We start from the raw sequence: 21,495 nt of genomic DNA on the forward strand, positions 1-21,495 counted from the left end.
CACCAAAAAACCCCACCAAAACCCCCCTGGCAGTTAAAGGAAGATGATGTTGGCATTTTGAGTGTGGATGGAGGTCAGTTCTTGGATAACTCTTTTTGCAGTATATGTGGGAGGCAGCACCAGAAGGGCATTGGAACCAGGTTCAAATGGAACAAAAGGAAATGGCCCTTCACACAGTCACTGGTAAATCCATGAAACCGATTGCCAAAGGGTACTTTGGATGATAAAGTTTTACAAGAGCTCTTGGGGAGACATTATAAATACCTGGAATAGAAATTCACTGAGGGCTACTAAGTACACAGACCACATTTCACTGAGGAAATGCTCCAAACTCAAAGGAACTGAAGGCTGGGAGAGTAGTTGGGAAAATTATCATATGTGTTTTTCTTATTCATGCTCTTCCACTACTTTATGATTATGGTTCAAGACAGGCTTTTGAGATAGTTGGGCTCTTGGCCTTATGGCTGTATTTATGTTCTTGTGTTAGAAAAGTACAAATAACTTGGTGCAGAAGAAAACACAAATTCAACCCTTGCTGACTTAAATACTTTTTTCATTTGGACACTTTGAGGAGAGATACTCAAAAGTTGCATTATTGAGTAATGCAACAAGAGGAATAGCCCTATCAGAGTCCGTGGGGCACAACCTTCAAGTAAACACACAATGACTTCCAACTCTTTGTTTGTGTAAAATCGAGGGCAAAGTATACTGGGGTGTTGAACTCTCTGTGTGTTTCCATCCCCATTTGTCTGCAAATATTATCCCTCTCATTATCTTAAAGATCTCAACAACAGCATTGCCAACTGGGTCCTTTGACCACTATCAGTATTTGTGTTCCTGTTTAAATAAGATAAGGAGGTTAAAAAAAAAAAAAAAAAAAAAAAAAAGAAAGAAAGAAAGAAAGAAAAAAAGAAAAAAGAAGGGAGGGGAGAGAGAGCAGAGCTGCCTCATTTGCTTTGAAATTCTCATCCTGATTTCTTAAGAGGAGGGGGAGGGAAGAAGAGATTTTCATTTTCCCTGCTGAATTTCATTGAAAGATTCTAGAATCTCTCCTCTTTTTAAAATCTTATTTTATTGACAAAAGCCGTATTGGGATGAAATCCACGGAAAGACCTAGCAGGGGGGTTGAATATCTCCCCTTTAGAGGTTAAACCTCTGCTAGGTGGTTTCTTTTGTTTTGTTTTGCTTTGCCTTGCCTTTCTGGTTTTCTTGGAAGCCAGAGAAGTCGCTGCACTTCTCCTTCACAGAATCAGTCACGCCGGCCCGAGGTTCACGCTGAGGATCTGCAGTTTTCCGAGCTCAAGGGAGTCACTTTTAGAGCGTGTGGGGGCGGCGGGGTATCATAAGCAACAGGGTTCGTGCCTCCGAGCTGCCGTGACGGCTCTGTTCTGCCGAGCACTTGCAGGCTGTATAATTAAGCGGGCAGGCACTGAATTAAATCTTTGTAAAGCCCACCGAGTGGGGGGTTCCTGCAAGCTCTTTTCCAACCGGTCTCGGGCGGCTGGGATAGCAGCAGCAGCAGCAGCAGCGGCAGCAAGCGAAGAGGGGGAGCCCAGCGGACTCCGCAGGAGAGCCGAGACCCGCTCGGAGCGAGCGCTCCCCGCCGATGGACACCCCCGGCGGGGCCCGGCCGCTGCGGCTGCTCCTGCTCCTGGCGCTGCTGCCTCGGCTCCGGGGACAAGGTAAGTGCGGGAGCGCTGCCAGCGCCCCGAGCAGCCGGGCTCCTTCCCGCTGCCGGCTCCGGGGCCGCGGGGCTCCCCTTGGGGCTCCCTTCTTCCCCGTGTCCCTGGACGTTCCGGGCAGGCTTTAAAGCGCCGCTGCCACGTCCAAGTGAGCGGGAAGGTGCGGTGAGCACCGGCCCCGCCGCTGCCCCCGGACAGGCTCGGTGCAGGCTGTGCTGGGACGGGCTGCGCCCCGCGGAAAGGGTGACTGGGTTCTCCCGGCGCACACCCCAGCCGGGATCCAGCGCAGGATCCTGTGGGTGTCACAGGAATCGCACGGTGCCCCTCGTCCCCAGCCCGAGGCGGTGGCACCGCGTGGTGATGGGTCCGAGCCCGGCGGAGCGCAGAGGTGTCAGCTCTGATCTGCCGGAGACACGACGGAAAACATGGGAAACTGCGCCAGCAGTTAATTGGAATTCCAGAGGAGCGGGAGGAATAGCGAAGCAAAGGATGCGAGCTTTTTGGAGACGAAATGTGGAGCATTTATGAATGATACCATGTGATGTGGTTGCTTTTGAAAGCAGGGATCTGGACCCGGGCCATGACTCCTTTTCCGTGTTGCACGCTTTTCCCCATCTTTTAGTACCATCTGAAGAGAGGATGTGAACTTGATTTAATTCATTGTAGAGGTATCATGCAAATCTTAATTTGTAGGAGATGACAAAGAAAGTATTTGTCCTATGGTGATAATGAATTTATCACAGCTAACAGGTAAGTGACTTTTCCATTAGAGTAACCCCAAGGGGTCCATTGAGGTTTCATTACACTCTGAGCAAGTACTTGGAAACACTCTTTGGCCTAGGCAGACAAAAGCCAGTGAAGTAAATAATTTGTTACTGTCACAGTGTCTTGAGTCTTGGTTTTTCTTAAAGCAAAGCACTTGTCACAGATATCTGTCAAAACACTTGCTTTTCATAAAGAGATTGTCACGCTCCTTTAAAAGAGGGACAGAATAAGAAGGTCAGAAGAACAGCATTCACCTCCAGAAACAAAATAGCTCCTACTTTGCCTTAGACAACAGAGTACATCAGCAAAACTGTGATGTGTCACAGTGAGAAGACATAGTAATTTTAAGCATTCAACATTATTGTAGAACATGAAAAATTTTGCTTTGTAACCTCCGTACATTTAACCTTAGTTACTAGATAACTTGTTAAAAAACTGGGAAGTCATTAGATCTGTAAGTTCAGTTTTTTTAAGTTTTTTTAATACAAAAATCGGCAAAATTTTTTTATTCCCGAATTAGAATCCATACTCTAATTTGACTGAGAATTTCTATTTCTTAAAACTGAACAGTACACTGGATAAAAGTAGATTTAAATGTCTGAAAGCAGGTGAGGATCCCTGTTTAGAAGACCAGCAGTTAAAGAGTTGGCTTCTCTTGGGTGAAATAATTATTGAATATTGAATAGTAATCTGTGTTTTGGAGGTAAATTGAATAATTACATGGTGAGGTCATGTTGTTCAAGCCTTTGGTGCGGAGTCTGTGCTCCCCCGCAGGTCGGGAATAAGGGGCCTTGGAGCAAAGAGGGGCTCTTAAGTGCTTTAGTGATACAATTGCAAATTGTTACTAGGACAGCGTATTTATGACAGTTTTCTTCTAAACTTGTTACCATCAGTTTTCTTAATTGCTTTTCCTTACTAATGAACCACTAGTAAACCTACCATCGGTAGCTCTTAAAAGTCTTCATTCTGAAGAAACTTAAGGGGCAGCCTTCAGGGGAACTGCCCAGTGCACATGAATATAGGTATGTACATCATTCTTTGCAAAAGGATCTTAAAATCTTAAAATATTTCATGATGCAACTTTTTTTTTACTGTAAACATTGCATTATTTAACACATATCAGCTACCATAAACTGAAGAAGATGAATTACATCATCATGGCCAGATTAATAGTTCATCCCGTAGCTCTCCCTTTGGCACATCTTGGTACTGCAGGCACAGTTTTAACTCACTAAACATCTGGAAACATGTCTATTCAGGGGAAGCTTACTGCTGTAATAAAAAAAATGTTCCACTGACTTTGTGGAATGAGTTTTATTTTAAGATTATGATTTTTACATGTGCTTTTATAACAGTACATTTATAAGAAGTATATGGGTGGAGGTAGGACACATGAAAGACTAAATCTGTGCTTTCTTGTGTGCTATTATAAATAAAATCTGCCCCCAAAAAATCACATACTACTACTTCTGAAACATGACTGCTACCTCTAAAGTAGCTTTTAGTTGAGTTTTGTTTTAAGAGGCCATTTTCAGAAATGAGATTTTATTGCAATCAGGAGAAGAGCAAGATGTTAAAGCTCTTTGTTTTTCATCTGTATAATTGAAAGCAGACGTGCTAGTGAAATCCAAGAGAAACCCCCATAAACCAGCTTATCAAGTTACTGCCAGTATATTTATATTGTTCTCTTAGGTTTCAGGCATTATCGGAGTATTGGTCAATGCATTTTCAAAAGTTATTTATTTGTCATCCTACTTTAGCCCATTCTGCAAGTTTCATATCAACTTTACATGTGTTTTCAATAAATAGTTGTGTTAAGACTAGCTTGTTCTACAATACTTCTATTACTATTTTTTGAAACTAAAGATGGGCTTTAGCCCTCTGGGACTTCACTGAAAGAGTTAACTGGGACCATGAAAGATTTTGAGTTTGGTTTTTAGAGTTACACATACTTCTAAAGAAGTAGGTGCTAAAATGAACTCAGTAAGCAGAGATCTGGGTTTACTTGATGTAGTAAAATATCTGTACAGAATAAAAGATGAAACAGAGAAGGTCAAGAAAGAGGGAGCTGAAATCCAAATAAAACAACTTTAGGGCACAGGCAAGAATTTTAATGGTAACATAGAGTGGGTTAGTAGGAAAGAGAAAAATGAACAAAAGCTTTTGTGAAAATGTAGCAGGAAGTGATGGTTGACAGTTACAGGAAGCAAAGAAAATTAGTAAAGTTTAGAAATAACAAAGTAAGTAGGTAGTTTTAGCCAAAATAGGCAGAAGTTTTTGCAATAATTCTGAAATGTTAGGCACTCATGTTTTTGTGTAGGTTCTATGGAAGGAGATAGGCCAGGGGTGAGATTTTAATAGTTAAGTCATCACACAATTAAATTGGGAGGTTGGATAGAATTGCTCCAAGATAAGATGTAGATGTGTAAGCAAAAGGTTGAGAAGATTGCAGGGTAAGAAAGAATAGAAAATTGTCTGCAAAGAAATCCATGCAGGAGTTGTCAGGAGCAAGAGAGAAAACATAGGAAGAAGTGACAACAATCAAAAAGCCCAAAAAGGAGAGAAAACATCAGTACAGATCAGTGAGGAGTTCTAGAAAAATGGCTGGAATTACTGGCCATAATGTTTTGTGAATAAAACTTAGCTTAGAAATGCTCAGAATAATGTCTAGTAAGTGGAGAAGGAGTAGACAAGGACCTACTAAGATGATATACTGGGTGATTTAGAGTGAAAGAGTGTACAGTGAGCAGAAAATTGTGACAGTCACTTGCACATTTATCAGACTTGGCAAGGCTACTTGTCCTCTGCTAAGACACAGAACAGTCCAGAAGAAGTTGTGTTGAAAGTCTTCTCTGATCAACAGGATGCAGCATGTCTTAAACATCTCCCGTGCTCGTACTCTCCTCAATATACCAACAAAACTTTGGCTAAAGCAGTTCATTCTGTTTCTTCTGTTCACGTTTTAAAGCAAGCAACATTTCTATTTTCCCCCAGCATTAAGGAGTACTTTGTCTCTGATTTGTACCTATTATAACCTACTTCAGACTTTAAAGCTTTTAGAAGTTGCCTTTTGGATTTGAAGTATGTGCTGCTGTATCTTTAGAATAAAATAAATTTCAAGATTCTCAGGGATTTTAATTCATACTCTTTTCAGTTAATCAAATTATTGCTACATTTTCATTCAAAAAAAGCTGATGTAGTTTTGGGTCCTGAGTAGACAGGTATGGGAAGTACATTGTTTTCTGGGTTATGGTTGCACCATAAATGAGCAATGCTGCACAAGGGTGCAGTATATTCCCCATTAAATGGTTTGTTTTTGAGTCTAGTCAAAATCTGGATTGAGACTTCAATCTTAGTAATAAAGAAAGCAATACCAGAAAAGATCTTTTTTTTTATCAGTGCTGAAGTGTACAGATGTAGGAATACTTTGTATGGTATATTCCAGCTTTTTAGGTGGTTTCCGAGGATTTATGAAGCTTTGGAGGGATATAATGTGCAAATGCTACTTGCAGTACATCCATTGGAAGTACTACCACTTCCATCTTTGCTCTTGTCACTGACCAAATTTCAGGTACTGCGTACTTTTACCATAAATGCTTAGTCAGAGAACCTGGGAGAGCTAGATACTGGTTTGTGGCTCAGTATAGATAATTTCAAAATGAGGAAAGTCTCATATAAGAGTTTTAGTAATGTTTTCTCTAAAATGAAATCTTCCCTAAAGCATTGCTATATAACTATAAGCAAAAAAAGGATCTGTATTTTCTTCCTGCTCGGTAAGGTCTGTGGTTCCTTCCATACTTGAACCTTGACCCATTGTGCTATAAATTTTATCCCATCTGCTTAGTGTTTCTTGACTATTCTTTAAATGTGGCAGTACTAGAATATCAGAAGCTTTCATCGTCTATTGTTTTTTTTATATTCAGCAATAAAGATGCTGCCTACAGAGTAGATACATTTCACTTTAGCAGTATATAAAGGCATAGTTATTATTGTTAATTTTCTAGTCAGATGAAAATACAGAAATCCCAGTGTGAAAATGCTTTTCCTGCAATAATTTTACAGGAATAGCAATAGAAATAGAAATCATAGAAATGATTGAGCATGTATGTTTGATATACATCTGACACATTCTGCTCTGTCACATTCTAATATTTTTCTTATTTAAGTAGCTTTATTTGGGATATATACATGTACTTGGACTCAATCCAAAGCTCTTTAAGGTCTACCTAAAGACTATCATTTACTGCAGTACATTTTGGGTCATGGCCTTTATACAAATAGCAATAGGTTAATTTTAATACCCTAAATAAAACATTCTAATCACACAGTTTTCCATTATTTGAAATGAGAAATCAAGACAAGAGTAAAATTTGCTCTTAAATGAGAAAGCCTTCTGTGCCACTTTTCCTATCAACATCCTGTGAAGTTATTTCATTATCTGCATGGTTTTCTCACAGGGGGAAGAGTGAAGGGCAACGTTTAGCACATGTTTGTCAGCCAGAGTAGTTGCAGTTCTCCCAGTTATGAGGTTTTTTTCCTATGTCCTTCCATGTCACCTTGGTGAGTCTGGGTTCTTCAGTCCATCTGTGTCCATCAGAGCTGTGAATGCACCATCTTTTTTCATATTCTTGTGAGTATGTAAAGTCTGGGACAGAGACTACGTGTACTGTAAGCTGTTTACACAATGCTCATTCAGTGGACTCCAAGTTTCTCTCAATACTTTCATAGATTCCAAAAGTTTTCAGGAAAGTCTTTGTTGTAGCCTTCATGTCTTTTGATCTCCAGCCTCCTCATGGAAGCTCAAAAAATAACCTGTCCGGAAAGATGAAAAAATTGGTGTTAATTTGTTCCCAGAAAAGGCATCCTCAGGGAGCAGGAGTCTTCAGGCACAAAGAAGGTTTGGTGTATAAGAGGTACTAAGAAAAGAATGAATTGAAATGTGCTTTTGGAGTGAACAGTGAGGTAATACATTACTAAAAATTTATCTTGTTGCTGAATGCATGAGATCTTGGAGCACAATAGCACATTTCCTAGACAAGTTTGGGAATCAGCCTCACTTGATATTGATTTTAAACAACTACGTAGAACTCTGCCCACAACGGACTGAATTTTATCAGTATGTGTCAGTATGTGTCCCTGAAAGTAGTAAGACAAGATAACCTCACGAGCCTTCTACATCATTATTTTTTCTGCCATTTTGATACAGATATGGATATATATATATAAGATGCCTTATTCTGCAATAGATGGAGTTGTCTTTTCTAATTTTCAGTAGCCAGTTGCCTACTTTTAGAAAGATTTTTATTAGACCTGAGGCATAATAAAAAGCCTGCAGTAAAGCATGTGCATTCTCCACTAAGGACATAATGGATGTTGTAGCATAGCATTGCCTCCATGAAGCCTGTCCTCCTCACCAGCTATTGCCATGGAAGGTTTTAAGAACTTGTTTTATAAACTGTACACAGATATGTCATAAAATGAGGTTTGGCTGTATCTGAAAAATCCCTCCTCTAGTTGTGTGATGGCCATTGTTGGTGTTACCAGAGTCACATTCCCTATAAATGAGTGTTCTCCTGACCTAAAACAATTTCCAGTAAAATGTTGGCCGTTTTCAAACCAACCACAAAACACACTAACATACCAGGCATTTCCTTTAGGGTGCTGCTGCTTTAGTTACTGTGCTAACTGGGTTTCTTCAGTGATTTCAGCTGTCCTGAAATAATCACTCTCAGCTGGGAATCCATCTGAAAGTAAAGGTTCAAACTTTAAACATGTTTAGAGAGGATGTTGTAGTTTTTAGCTGCATGTGAATTCTGAGTGATTGTCTATCAGCCGGTAAAGGGAGGGAGGGAACTCAGTAACTGCAGGTGAAGAGAAAGCAGAGGTGCTCAACGCCTTCTTTGCCTCAGTCTTTAGTGGAAGACAGCTTGTCCTCAGGACAGCTGTCCTCCTGGGCTGGGAGATGGTGTCAGGGAGCAGAATGGTCCCCCTGTTATCCAGGAGGAGGCTGTCAGAGAACTGCTGAGCCACCTGGATGTTTATAAATCTATGGGCCCAGATGGGATCCATCCCAGGGTCATCAGGGAACTGGCAGATGAGCTTGTGAAGCCACTCTCCATCATTTACCAGCAGTCCTGGCTCACAGGTGAGGTTCCAGATGGCTGGAAGCTGGCCAATGTGACACCCATTCACAAAAAGGGTGGGATGGAGTATCCTGGTCATTTTAGGCCAGTCAGCCTGACCTCAGTACCTGGTAAGGTAATGGAGCAGTTTGTCCTGAGTGTCATCGTGCAGCACTTACAGGATGGCCAGGGGATCTGACCCAGCCAGTGTGGGCTTAGGAGGGGTAGGTCATGTTTGACCAACCTGATCCCCTTTTATGACCAGGTGACCCTCCTGGTGGGTGTGGGAAAAGCTGTGGCTGTTGTCTGTTTGGACTTCAGCAAGGCCTTTGACACCGTCTCCCTCAGTAAACTCCTGGAAAAGCTGCAGCCCATGGCTTGGACAGGAGCACTCTGTGCTGGGTTAGGAACTGGCTGGATGGCCGGGCCCAGAGAGTGGTGGTGACCAGTGCTGCATCCAGCTGGGGGCCAGTGAGCAGTGGTGTCCCTCAGGGGTCTGTGCTGGGGCCAGTCCTGTTCAATATTTTTACTGATGACGTGGATGAGGGTATTGAGTCTTTCATTAGTGAATTTGCAGATGACACTAAGCTGGGAGCATGTGTTGATCTGTTGGAAGGGAGAAGGGCTCTGCAGAGAGACTTGGAAAGTTTAGATGAATGGGCAGAGTTCAATAGGATGAAGTTTAATAGGTCCAAGGGCCAAGTCCTGCATTTTGGCCACAATAACCCCCTGTAACACTACAGGCTGGGGATGGTGTGGCTGGACAGTGCCCAGGCAGAAAGGGACCTGGGGGTGCTGGTGACAGCAGCTGAACATGAGCCAGCAGCGTGCCCTGGGGGCCAAGAAGGCCAATGGCCCCTGGCCTGGATCAGGACTAGTGTGGCCAGCAGGAGCAGGGAGGTCATTCTTCCCCTGTGCTCAGCACTGGTGAGGCCACACCTCGAGTTCTGTGTCCAGTTCTGCCCCTCAGTTTGGGAAGGACGTTGAGACTCTTGAGCGCATCCAGAGGAGGCAACGAGGCTGGTGAGGGGCTGGGAACACAAACCCTGTGAGGAACGACTGAGGGAGCTGGGGTTGTTTAGCCTGGAGAAAAGGAGACTCAGAGGTGACCTTATCACTCTCTTCAACTTCCCGAAAGGTGGCTGTAGTCAGGTGGGGTTGGTCTCTTTCACCAGGCAGCAACTACAGAATGAGAGAATGCAGTCTCAAACTGTGCCAAGGGAAATATAGGTTGGATACTAGGAAAAAGTTTTCAAGGAAAGAATAATAAAGTACTGGAACGGTTTGCCTAGAGAGGTAGGGGAGTCACCATCCCTGGATGTGTTTAAAAAAAGACTGGACGTGGCACTTGGTGCCCTGGTTTAGTTGAGGTGTTAGGGCATGGGTTGGACTCGATGATCTTCGAGGTCTCTTCCAATCTAGAGATTCTGTGTGATTCTGTTGAAAGCTCCAGCATGACCCCTAACACTTGGAGGAGAGAAGCCCAAAGTCATAATTTCTGAGGGATTAGAGCAGGACAGGAAAGGGACAGCTGGTGAGGAACACAGCCTTGCATCCTACAACATATGCATCAGAGAATTCCTCCTGGCCCCTGCTGCTGTGGGTGTTAGAAGACAGACAGTGTCCTGGCTCCAAGTTTTATGCTTTTATTATGAAGTTCAGGCTGTTGTAGTCTTTAAGGGAACCTGTAAGAACAACTGAGTGGAATGACTAGGAGTATCTAACTGTGCAAAGATGACTAGTGCCGCAGTTCAGCTGTCTGTTCACTGTACACCATCAGCATATTGGTGTATTTGATGAACAGTCTTGAGGTGAACCAGCACTCCTCTGCAGAAGAAGAAAAGTTCCTATTTACTTTGCTTCTTTCTTTTAATACAAAATGGAAGAGGAGCATCTTCATTCCAACTCCATTCTGAAGAGATCCATCACATACTCACATTGTCACAGATAAAGAATGGTAATGCTCTCCTGCATTTCTCCTTTACTTCCAGTTCAAACTATTTGTTTCAGGGAACCATGGGGCCAGATTTTCTGATGTACATCTTTCCCTTTCATGGTTTCAGGTCTCCTTCACCCTTTCCCCTACTCTGTGCCCAATCCCTAGGTTTATACACAGTATGAAGATGCAGCAAAGCTGTATTTGTCATGTTATTTGTCATGTTAGTCTATTAGCAGTTGGACCTTTGAAGTCAGCTGGCTTCCCTCTTGTCTAAACATGTCTCCAGGTCTATTGAATACTTTAAGTGGCCAGCCAGAGTGTGTTTGCATTGTCAGAGACACCATTTCTGCAGTTTGTAGTAAGAAGAGTGAAAAAAACCCAAGAGTACAAATCCCAGCTGCCAGCACTTAACTGGTGTCCCTGCTACAAAAGCAGCTGACTTTGTCCACCTGATAACAGCCAGGTGTCATTGTTCAAGAGGAATTCATTTGGTGTAGCAGATCAGGCCAAGCATACTTTCCTTGTCCTGAATGTTGAGTGAAGGGGAACCTTGGTTAAAGGGATATGCAGTTGCTGTAGTTTTGTGAGAATGCAGATGTAAAGGGAGATTGGAAGATGAAGAATGTGACTCTGAGTATTATGGCTGGCCAGTCTGTCATTCTGAGGATCAAATTCTGCAAGTGCTTTTTGAGTTTTTTCCAGCTGGCAGTTAGATGGACGAGCCTCAGTAGTGAGAGGGTTTTCTGGACAGGACAAGAGAGGTTTTATCAGAAAGGTACATGGTGGCTGTTGAAAGTGGTTTTCTTACTGGAAACCTAAACCAGTGTGTGCTTGTTATAATCACGAGTTCCAAAAATTCTCCATGACATACTCTTACTGAAACACGTTGGATTAGTGTCAGCCTCTCACAGAGTCTATCTGTTGCCTGTATCCTCATATGCTGAGAAGGGATACTCATGTTTTGTTTTCTCACATTCCATAGTGCTGAGCCTCTTACGCAGTAAACTGAGTGAAGGGCGAGACCTGCACTACGTTTTGCAAACATAATCAATTCACATGCTTAAAGGATTATAAACATTTTAAAGGTGTGATTTTGACCCCTTGACCTGGACTCACTTCCTAATCCGTACCCAACTACAGCTGGTTATGTGGGCTGGGAAATCGAGGTGTTTGAGGGTCAGATTATTGAGTGCCCTGAAGAACAGGCAATCCTAAGTGGCACTGGCCTGGTGAGGCCACCTAGGCTCAGGTGTCACTTTGGTTTGGTTTCACCACCAGGTTGATAACTGTTCCGTAGATCAGTAATGAACAAAGCTGAGTAATGAACAGCTATCCAATCCTGGACTCTATATAGGCATTTCCATTAGAGGCAGCTGTGCAGAATAGCTGCTATTGTAGATTGTTACCTAAAAAAAAAAAAAAAATCTTCCTTTTTGATCTAGCTGGAGTCCTGCTGCTATGAAATTTATCCAGTTATTTTTGTTTCTGCTTATGGTTTGCACAAGAAGCAATTCTGGGGTTCTCATTCCAGGAATCATGCTTTTGGGTAACCTTCTTCAGCTTGTCTTTCTTTTGCAGAAAATCTTTACTGCAGCAGCTGAATAAGCAATTATTACATCATAGAAGTCTAAGGTTATTAACCTTATATAATCCAGATATTAACTTCATTTCTTGCTTTGAACTCCCGCAAGTTATGGCAATCCTGTTAAAATTAGCAAACTACCTTTTTTTTTTTTTAAACAACCTTTGCTTGTACACATCATGTCTGTGTAAACACAGTTCAGAACTAGCACACAAATGCATCATGTGCACATATTTGGATATTTTTGACCTTAATCATGCCCTATCTGATAGATTTTCTTCATGACATCTTTTGTAAAATTAGAGAACTTAGTTCCAGCTGTGTTTCTGCTATCTCCTCCCCAAGACTCTTGAAATGTCTCTCAGAATCCAGCATACACCAGATATCCATTACAACAGGTATCCTTGCTGTTATCATACTAATAGAGCTCAAGTTCTCTTGGATACCCTGCTGCATATACTTTTGTACAGGAACAAAGCAGTGATAAAGCTGCTCTAGATTTTATCCAAAATAAACCTGGGATTTTCTGAACAAATCAGTTAGCATGCAAAATTACTGTATCTGATGAAAAGGAAGTTAACATGCTCCTCTATTAACAGAGCTCTGGTTTATCCTCATATTTTTCTGTCTTGTGATACCAGAAAGCTGAACCAATATTCCTCAGTTTTACAAAATGGATCTGGCACTGTGTTCTTGCATGTTACAACTTTCCTGTAAGGTTTCTCCCTCCAAATAAAAAGGCACATTTAATCTGAACAAAGATGATGTCATCAGCATTTCCCATAAGGGCTTTGTCTTTAGGATGCCTGAGATTTCTCTGGCTGATTTGCATGAAACATTGTGCACTTGCAAAGCTGTTGAAGGAGCACCAGGTTCAGTGGAGCAGTACTATTATTGCTACTCGATCATCGTTGGCACTGCCATGATCTGAGGTGTGCCAGGAGCCCACCAGCTGAAGTAAGAGACATGTGGTTACAGTCAATAAAAAAACCCCATTCTTTCCAGTGAGATTCCTTGAGATGTCATAGTTAGAGGAGTTTCTACCTTCTGCTTCCCACTGCCTGATTCTTTGCCTACTCTGCAGTAACAGCTCGTAGGAGAGGCTGCAGGGAGGCCACAGCCCCTCCATGCTGTTGGTCCCCTGAAGAGGATGTAAGAAGGCACAAATGGCTTCTTGCTTACTTTTTGCTTAAAGATTTCCAACTGGGAGCCACATGAATGTGCACATGTGCGCAGTTGAATCAGCAACAAAGCTGCAGCTGGGAGGTGGTAAGTCTGTCTCATTTCTAAATACTCATTAGCAACTCTTAATGCACAAATAGAATCATTTCTAGTACTATCAGAAGTTGACACCCAATATGTGATACACACACTCTGAGATTTTGAAACAGTAGGGATTTGCCCATGAATTACTGTTTTTAAACCAAACTGCAAGGCCAAGAGAAAATGTTTTTTACTATTTAATTTTTACGTTTTAGAAGAATGGCCTTGAGGGTGGAGTGCTTTTTTTACTGCTTGTTTTTTACTTCTCTCTATTCTCAGGAGATGTTTGGCAGGATCTTTAGAGGATGTGAATTGTGATGTCACCAAAACAATGGGCCTGGACCACAGTTCTCCTTCAACAAACTCTTCATGATCCTTCTTTGTCTGGATGCATTCCTTCAGACAAGCTTCCTCAGCTTGGCCTGCTTTGAATTCTTGGGTTATTTGGTTGGAGTAGAGGTGTGCTGCCAGGACTTGGAGGGAAGAGCTGGTGTCCAGAGCCAGGGATTGTCCTTCTGGGGAGGAACTTGGCTAAAAGGTCATTTGTACAAAGCCCTGTAAAAACCTACAGCCAGCTCTGCACTTCAGTTAAATGTGTATCATTTTTCAACACAGTTAAGATTGATTGCAGACAGTAACACTAAAAATAAGATTATTTGTAATCCTTTGTATGAAATTTGATGCATATGATGTTTGTCAGGCAGAGGGCCCCAGACAGAGTCCCTATTCCCAAAGAAGAGCTTAGACACAACTGCATGGATTTCAGGCAAAGTTATTTACTAGACTGGTTTAATCTGAAGCATTATAAATTGCACTTAGCTTTCAGTCACTGGCATGAATTCTGGACACACTGAGGGATTCAAGAGAAATATTTCCTTGGCTTAGCAATGACAGAATTTTGACCATTATTTTGGATAAGGCTAGAAGAATGACTGGCATCATAGAGTACAGAACACTGTAATAAACTACTACTTAAATGTAATTCTGCTTATAAGTATAATGGTTTTCTTACTAGAACATGTTTGGTTTACTTGATCCCATAATTTTGATTGTTGTTTACTGTAATAATACTATAATACTGCAATATTTGTTAATAGGAACCATGTCCTTTCACAGGTTTTACTTATCTATGCCTAAAATGGTCGGTTTCTCCCACTTTCTCCTCATTTAGCAGGACTTTGATTCCCTTGATCATCCTAATAATTCTTTACACATTTTTAATTTTGATATAATCTTTTCTAAGCAGGGAAAGCTGGAATTCTGTGCAATACTACAGAGCTTTACACAGTAGAATTGATAACTGCATTAAGAGTACCTACCTCAAAATGACTGATGCATCCTAAAATCTCATTTAAATCTTTAATTTTTGCTTTGAATTACAATCACCAGTTGGGAATATGGGTTGTTCCCTGAGAAAAAAACCCTGAATTACTGGAGAGAATGACCTTCTCTGTGTTTTCAGCTGCTTTTACCTTCCTCACATGCGAATATCTACCAGTTGAGCAGATACAAACTCTATCTGATGTGTGCCAAAGTAAGAGTGATCATGAACAGTTTAAATATTTCAGCTTTTTAAAATAACTGCAACAAATTAGGAGGTGGGTATGTAGACAGATGGAAGGTGGCTGTAATGGCCATACATCAGGTGCACCTAAGAATGATGGCTTTTCAATTGGTGTAGCCAGAGGAGAGAGATGCTTGTCCTTCCAAAACTCTGCACAAAGTAATTTGTGAAGATGTAGTCTTGAATATAATGTGGCTGGCTGTTGAAATGTGCTCGTTTCAGATGTGCTTGGACCAAAATGAAGAATGAGGCAATCATGTGTGCTCCCTGTTTGGCCACCAGCTTGATGTGTAATTTGGGCATATAATTTCATCCTTCAGTACTTCATCTTCTCCATAAAAATAAAGTACATGATCTTTGCCTTCCTCTGTGCAACAAACAGATGGAAGGCTGTTACTTAATTTTCATTAAGTAATCAATCACAGGATCATTTCAGTTGGAAGGGATTTCTTGAAATCCTCCAGAGTTTAGGCACTCTTACAGTAAGGGAGTGTTTTCTTGTGCTCAGATGGAACTTCATATGGTGTAATTTGTGTCCAGTGTCTCTTGTCCTGTCAGTGAACACTATGGAGGGGAGTCTGGCTCCCTCTTCATCCCTTCCTCTCACATGTTTATAAAAACCCATAAGATCTACCTCCCTAAGCCTTCTGTTCTCTGGACTGAGCAGTCCCAGCTCTTCTTGTCTCTTCTCATATGAAAGATACTCCAGTACATAGATCATCTTGGAGGCCTTGCACCGGACTCAGTACAGCAAGTCCATGTCTTTCTTCAGCTGGGGAGCCCAGGACTGGACATGGCATTTTAGATGTAGTTTCATCAGTGCTCTGCAGAGGAGAAGGATCACATTCCTCTGTGTGCTGCCAATGTTCTGTCTAATGCAGACTAAGATGGTGTGGGCCTCTGCTGCTGGGAAAGCACATTGCTTACAGTTAACTTGGAGTCCATCAGGACACCAAGGTCCTTCTTTGCTGTTTTACAGCTGGCAGGTCCTCAGTGTGCACTGCTGCATGGGCCTTGTTCCTCCCCAGAAGCAGGACTTTGCATTTCCCTTTGCAGAGCTTCCTGAGGTTCCTGTTGGCCCATTTCTCCAGCCTCTTGAGGTTCCTCTGGAAGGCAGCACGACCATGCATCAGCCACTCCTGCCAGACTTGTGTGATCTGTGAGCTGGTGAAGGGTGCACTGCTTCCCCATGGCTGCCTCACTGTCTGCTTACCTAAAGTGTCCATTGTCAGCTTGTCTGTGATGATATAGGAGATGGTGCTGAAAGTCTTTGTCATGGCAAACAACATCAGCTCCCTCATCTGCTAAACTAGCCACCTCCTTATCAAAGGCTGTGAGATTATTAACTAATCATATGCTTAACCATCATGCTTAATGTATGATGTACTCTTCATAAATCCAGACTGACTTCCGCCAGTCACATTCTTGTCCTTCATGTGTTTGGACGTTGTTTCCAGGAGGATTTTACTCCATCACCTTCCCAGAGAATGAGGAGAGTGTGCCAGATGGGCAAAAAGCCAATGGCATCCTGACCTGTATCAAAAATGCTTAGGCCCTGCTGGTCAAACTAATTTTCCTTGGCACTGGGTGGGAGCACACCTTGAGTCCTGCATCCGCTTCTGGGCCTCTCACTACAAGAAAGGCATTGAGGGGTTGGAGCATGTCCAGAGAAGGGAATGGAGCTGGGAAGGTTCTGGAGCATCAGGAGCAGCTGAGGGAGCTGGGACAGACTCAGCTTGGAGAAGAGGTGGCTCAAGGGGAACCTTCTCGCTTTCTACAGCTCCCTGATACGAGGGTGCAGCCAGGTGGGGTTCAGGCTCTGCTCCCAGGGAACAAGGAACAGGATAAGGCCAATCAGCTTCAATTTGCTCCAGGGATTGTTCAGGTTGGACATCAAGAAGAATTTCTTCACTGAAATGGTTGTCAGGCATTTGCAGGGACTGCCCAGAGAGGTGGTGGAGACCCTGTCCCTGGAGGTATCCGAGGAATGCCTGAACATGGCATTTAGTGCTCTGGTCTGGGTGACAAGGTGGGGATTTGGCACAGGCTGGTCTGTAGTCAGAGGTCTTTTCCAACCTGAATGATTCTGTGATTCTGTAAGAGGATGACCACCTTGTAGTTTCCCAGATCTTCTCTCTTGTCCTTCCTGAAGTCAGGGAGACGCTTGTTCTCTTTCATCCTTCAGGAACTCCTCTCATTCACCATGAGCTCCAAAATCATCGTAGGTAGCCTGGCAGTGTCACCATCCAGATCCCTCAGCACTCCTGGGTGAAACTTGTCAGGGACATCAGTCAAAAAACTTTGGAAACAGAGAGAAATCATTAGAAAGCTGTCCCTCTGGATAACCAAATAGGGTTTTTACGTACTTTGTGTATTTGTTATACAAGGAGCTGCTCAGTGTTCAGACTACTGATAGTTAATAGAAAAGTGTGACTCGTGTTTTATTCCAAGTTCTGATACACCTGCTGTGCAGTGAACTTTTGCACTTGGAATATGAAGCAAACCTGTAGTGTTTTCAGTTCATTAACAGTGATCAGTTTTATTAAATTAGAAGCTTGTAAAAATATGCTCTACGCAAATAATTGGCTTCGGTGTGGTTTTCCGCTTAGTTTCAGAGTTTGTATAAGTTGGTAACAGGATTAGTTTTCTTTTCATATGTTAAGTGATCAAAATACTATATACCTTTTTGTTCCTCTCTGCAGTACTTTGGCATTTACAGGCATACTTTTGAGTAAAAAATTGAAAACAGATTAACTGGATAATAACCTCAGGAAAAAAAATAATTCTGCAAATTTGCTTGTAATGAGATTCATCTGTTTTTCATATCAGGTATTTGATTTATCCTGTATTCGTCAGGATTTTAAGAGGTTGCTTATTGCTACTGCTGTTTTTGGTAATAAAGGAGTGCAATCCCAAAGCTGGTTTTATTTGGCAGGACTATCTGAGCTGGTTTCTGCCAGTGTATCAGTCCCTAGGCTGATACACTCTCTCTGTGTGGAAGGTTAGGAGAAAATGCAGTTTGCTTCACCAAGAAAGGAAAACCTCCAGCACTGGGCTTTATTGCAAGGTGCTGACAGGTGCTTTCTTTGGCCACAGCTGCCTTTTGTATGGGTGCCCTGTTCTGTGTGTAAGTCAGGGAGGGAAAAACTGACTTGCTTGTGTTTGGCTGTGTTTTTTTAACTGGCAGATGCAGTACCATTTATTAAGGTTGTATTAAATATATTATGTTTTTCTCTCTTTCCTCATTTCTGCAGATCTGTCAGTGGAAGAATGCTGTGACAAGGGTGTTGAATGGGCAAATAAAAACAGAATATGTACTTCTCTGCCGTTAATATCCGAGTCTAGAGAATGCAGGTACATAGTTACATATTATATATTAAAACACAGTTTATACTCTAATGTTGTGAATCCATAGGAATGGCAGGTATTAAAGCTAACCTAGAAGATGAAGCACCCAACTTACATATCCCAGCTTTTCAGCTTGCACATGGGGAGTACCTCTTGAGTGCCTACTTTTCATCCATCAAGTCCTTTTAATTTTTGCTGTCAGTCTAGTGTAGATTCACCCAGCCCCAACCCATGTGGCATGTACTGTCTCTTACTCAGAGGTTTTCCCACTGAGCTCTGCTCATGGGGCTGGGGCTCTGCCTGCAGTCAGGATATGACTCAGTGTGGCTGCACAAATGTCACCAAGCTGATTGTGAATCTGGCCACGTTTCTGGGCAAACGTTTATAAAGGAACACGGCAGATCCTGCATGTGTCCAACCTATGGTTTGAATAAGTACATATGTGTGAAGGCATGTGAGGCAGCCTTCTGTGGTCCTACACAGGTAATTGTCCTGCAGTCCTTAGATGACTTAAGCTTTAAGTTCCCCACAGAGTGATTCAAGGACTTTCCTAGTTAGTCCAGCTTAGGAAAGGCACCCACAAGAAAGATGGAGAGAGAGTATCTAAAACAGCTTCACACTGAGAGAGAGAAGGTTTAGATTAGATATTAGGAAGAAATTGTTCCCTGTGAGGTGGTGAGGTCCTGGCACAGGGTGCCCAGGGAAGCTGTGGCTGCCCCATCCCTGGAAGTGTCAAAGGTCAGGTTGGGCAGGGCTTGGAGCAACCTGGGGTAGTGGAAAGTGTTCCTGCCCATGGCAGGATGGGTGGATGAGATGAATTTAAGGTCCCCTCCAACCCAAACTATTCTGTGTTTCTATGATTCTATGAAATGTATTTGACTGTAGAAAATAGAACTTTTCAGTTAATACACAGATTTCTTAATTCTACTCAGAATTGAGAGGATGTTTCTGTTTGGTAATCTACTAAATGAAATAACGAAGGCAAATGTTTAATTAAGATTTTGATTCTACTGCATGTCTTATGTTATTGTGGCATTTGTATTTTTTATCTCAATGGTAGTTTGCATTATTTTTGCTGTTACATGCGCATGTTACGTTTAATTAGTGGAGCTAACAACTGATAGTTTGAGAGGCAGCTTCACAGAGAAATTTGTATTTAAAACACTTTACTTTGCTCCCCTCTGCTTAAATGATTTACAAAGTGATTTAACTTTGGTAATTGTAGAAGTGTTGGGTTGATTTTTATTACAGAAAGAATGTGTCTTCCAGGGAAGTCTATCCATGTTTTCTGACTTTTGAATTTATACTGGCATTGAAAGCAGCCTCTTATGCAGAAGAATTGACAGATAGGAAATAAATGCCAATTTAGGAAATACTTGAAGAGTCATAAGAATTACAGACAAAACAGAGGGAGGAAAAACAGGAAACCAAGTTTATTGAACAATCTGGGACTGAGTATCTTGATGATTTAATCATAATTTGATTAATGCTAGTTGAGATTCTGCTTTAAATAATTTATTCTTCAAAAGATTTTAATTTTAGAGACTCGCTAGGACTTCATAGGAGCTGGAAAAAAAAATCTCTCTAATGATTCATCTAGCTTTTGTGCATAACTGAGATGTAGTTAAGAAAATTATACTAGTAAAATAAAAGGCATGTATTCTGTGAGAGATATGAGCACTTCTTGACAAAACCCTAAGTTGGTAAACTCAGTTTGGTTGCATTTATTCATGCTTGCATGTTCCCCCTGAACCCTGATTTCACTCTAAGAATGACTAAAATTGGCACCTTGGAGCACTTTTTTAAACATCAATATTATTTTACTCCAGTTATGATTGCAAACTGACCTATCTGTGAGAGGTACAGAAAAAATCACTTCAGGATGCCATTTCAGACAGAGGTCAGGGCCAAATTCTACTCCTAATTGCTGGTGTAATTTGGGCCAGAATGAGTACTGAGGGAGCATGATTCTTTTTGCAGGCACATGAGGGTAATAACTTAGTGGTGTCTCAGATTCAGTCTCTCCCTCAAAGGAAGCCCACTGCTAGAGTCTCTTGTTTGTGTGAGGAACCAGCTGCCCTATTGAGTTTGAATTGCATCCCCTTTGCTGTTTCCCAACCATTTAAAATATATCCAGAGTAATGATAGAATCATGGAATGGTTTGGGTTGGAAGGGACCTTAGAGATCATCCAGTTCCAACCTCTGCCATGGGCAGGAACACTTTCCACTATCCCAGGTTGCTCCAAGCCCTGCCCAGCCTGGCTCTGGACACTTCCAGGGATGGGGCAGCCACAGCTGCTCTGGGCACCCTGTGCCAGGGCCTCACCTCCCTCACAGGGAAAATGTCTTCTGTACTAAAGAGAGAATTTGTTTCCAGCCCTGTAATTCTCGTATCTGCCATGCATCCCAGGAACAAGGTGGCAGTTCTGGGTTCTAGCATATTTGTAGTATTCTTCTCCCAAAGTCCCTTGTGGTTCCTGAGGGACTCATCAGCTGTATCAGTGTCACTGACTGAGTGTGGTGTGATTCAAACTACAGACATTTACTTTTCTGTCCTACACAAGGTGAGACAGACCCTGTATGAAGTTCACAAGTTCCAAAGATCCCTCTGGTTGCTCTTACTCCATTTTGTTTAAGCTGAAACAAGGCTCTGGGCCCAATGTCTGCAATCTCTTACTGTGGTTTCTTGCCCTACACACGAGTTAATCTCATTGCATTATCTCTTTGGACAACGTCAGTATTTATCTCTGTGTCTTTGTGACTCAGTAAATACAAGTGTAGACTTTTAATGAGTAACATGTCTGCTGCTTTTAATGAGTAATATCACAGTGGGTCTTTCCCCATTCATTCATTTTCTTGTGGTGTGGTTAAACTCACAGCAGCTGGAAAGAATTGACATTTAATTTTGGAACTAAACCTGTCCAATAAGTAGTCTTCCTTTCTAAGTGAAGAGTTTCCCCTGCACAGAGCTGTTAGCAACTGAACTTAATTCCCATGCCAGAAACAGTCTATCTCCATATGGTATTGCGTGCCTTTAACAATGTGTAGCCTTTCTGGAATTACATCAGGAATAACATTATCTATTAGTGCTGCAAGAATGCAGACTGAAGAATCTAAGGCTGGAAGACCCAGCTTGTTTTTTGCAAAATCATTCTTTTTAATTTTGATATTTTGTTTGAGACCTTCCACTGTACACATAAATAGACCTGACATAGCTTGAAGGAAGTAG

General features: G+C 42.0%; 1 protein-coding gene across 2 annotated transcripts in view; it reads left to right on the forward strand.

The window, feature by feature from the left end:
* The first annotated feature begins 971 nt into the window (after positions 1-971).
* FBLN1 (fibulin 1) overlaps positions 972-21,495 on the forward strand; it is a 79,088-nt gene continuing 58,564 nt past the window's right edge. The window contains exons 1-2 of one of the 2 annotated variants that reach the window (XM_088055790.1): positions 972-1,682; positions 18,172-18,271. In XM_088055790.1, the coding sequence (XP_087911916.1) occupies positions 1,607-1,682; positions 18,172-18,271 (176 nt within the window). In that variant the 5' untranslated portion in view covers positions 972-1,606. The remainder of the gene's footprint in view (positions 1,683-18,171; positions 18,272-21,495) is intronic. The other variant, XM_005526997.3, reaches the window with a different exon arrangement.

Source organism: Pseudopodoces humilis, chromosome 5 (assembly GCF_049639895.1).
Source record: "Pseudopodoces humilis isolate 2021_Gansu_Grassland_sample_001 chromosome 5, ASM4963989v1, whole genome shotgun sequence".
In the NCBI taxonomy this organism is placed as follows: Eukaryota; Metazoa; Chordata; class Aves; order Passeriformes; family Paridae; genus Pseudopodoces; species Pseudopodoces humilis.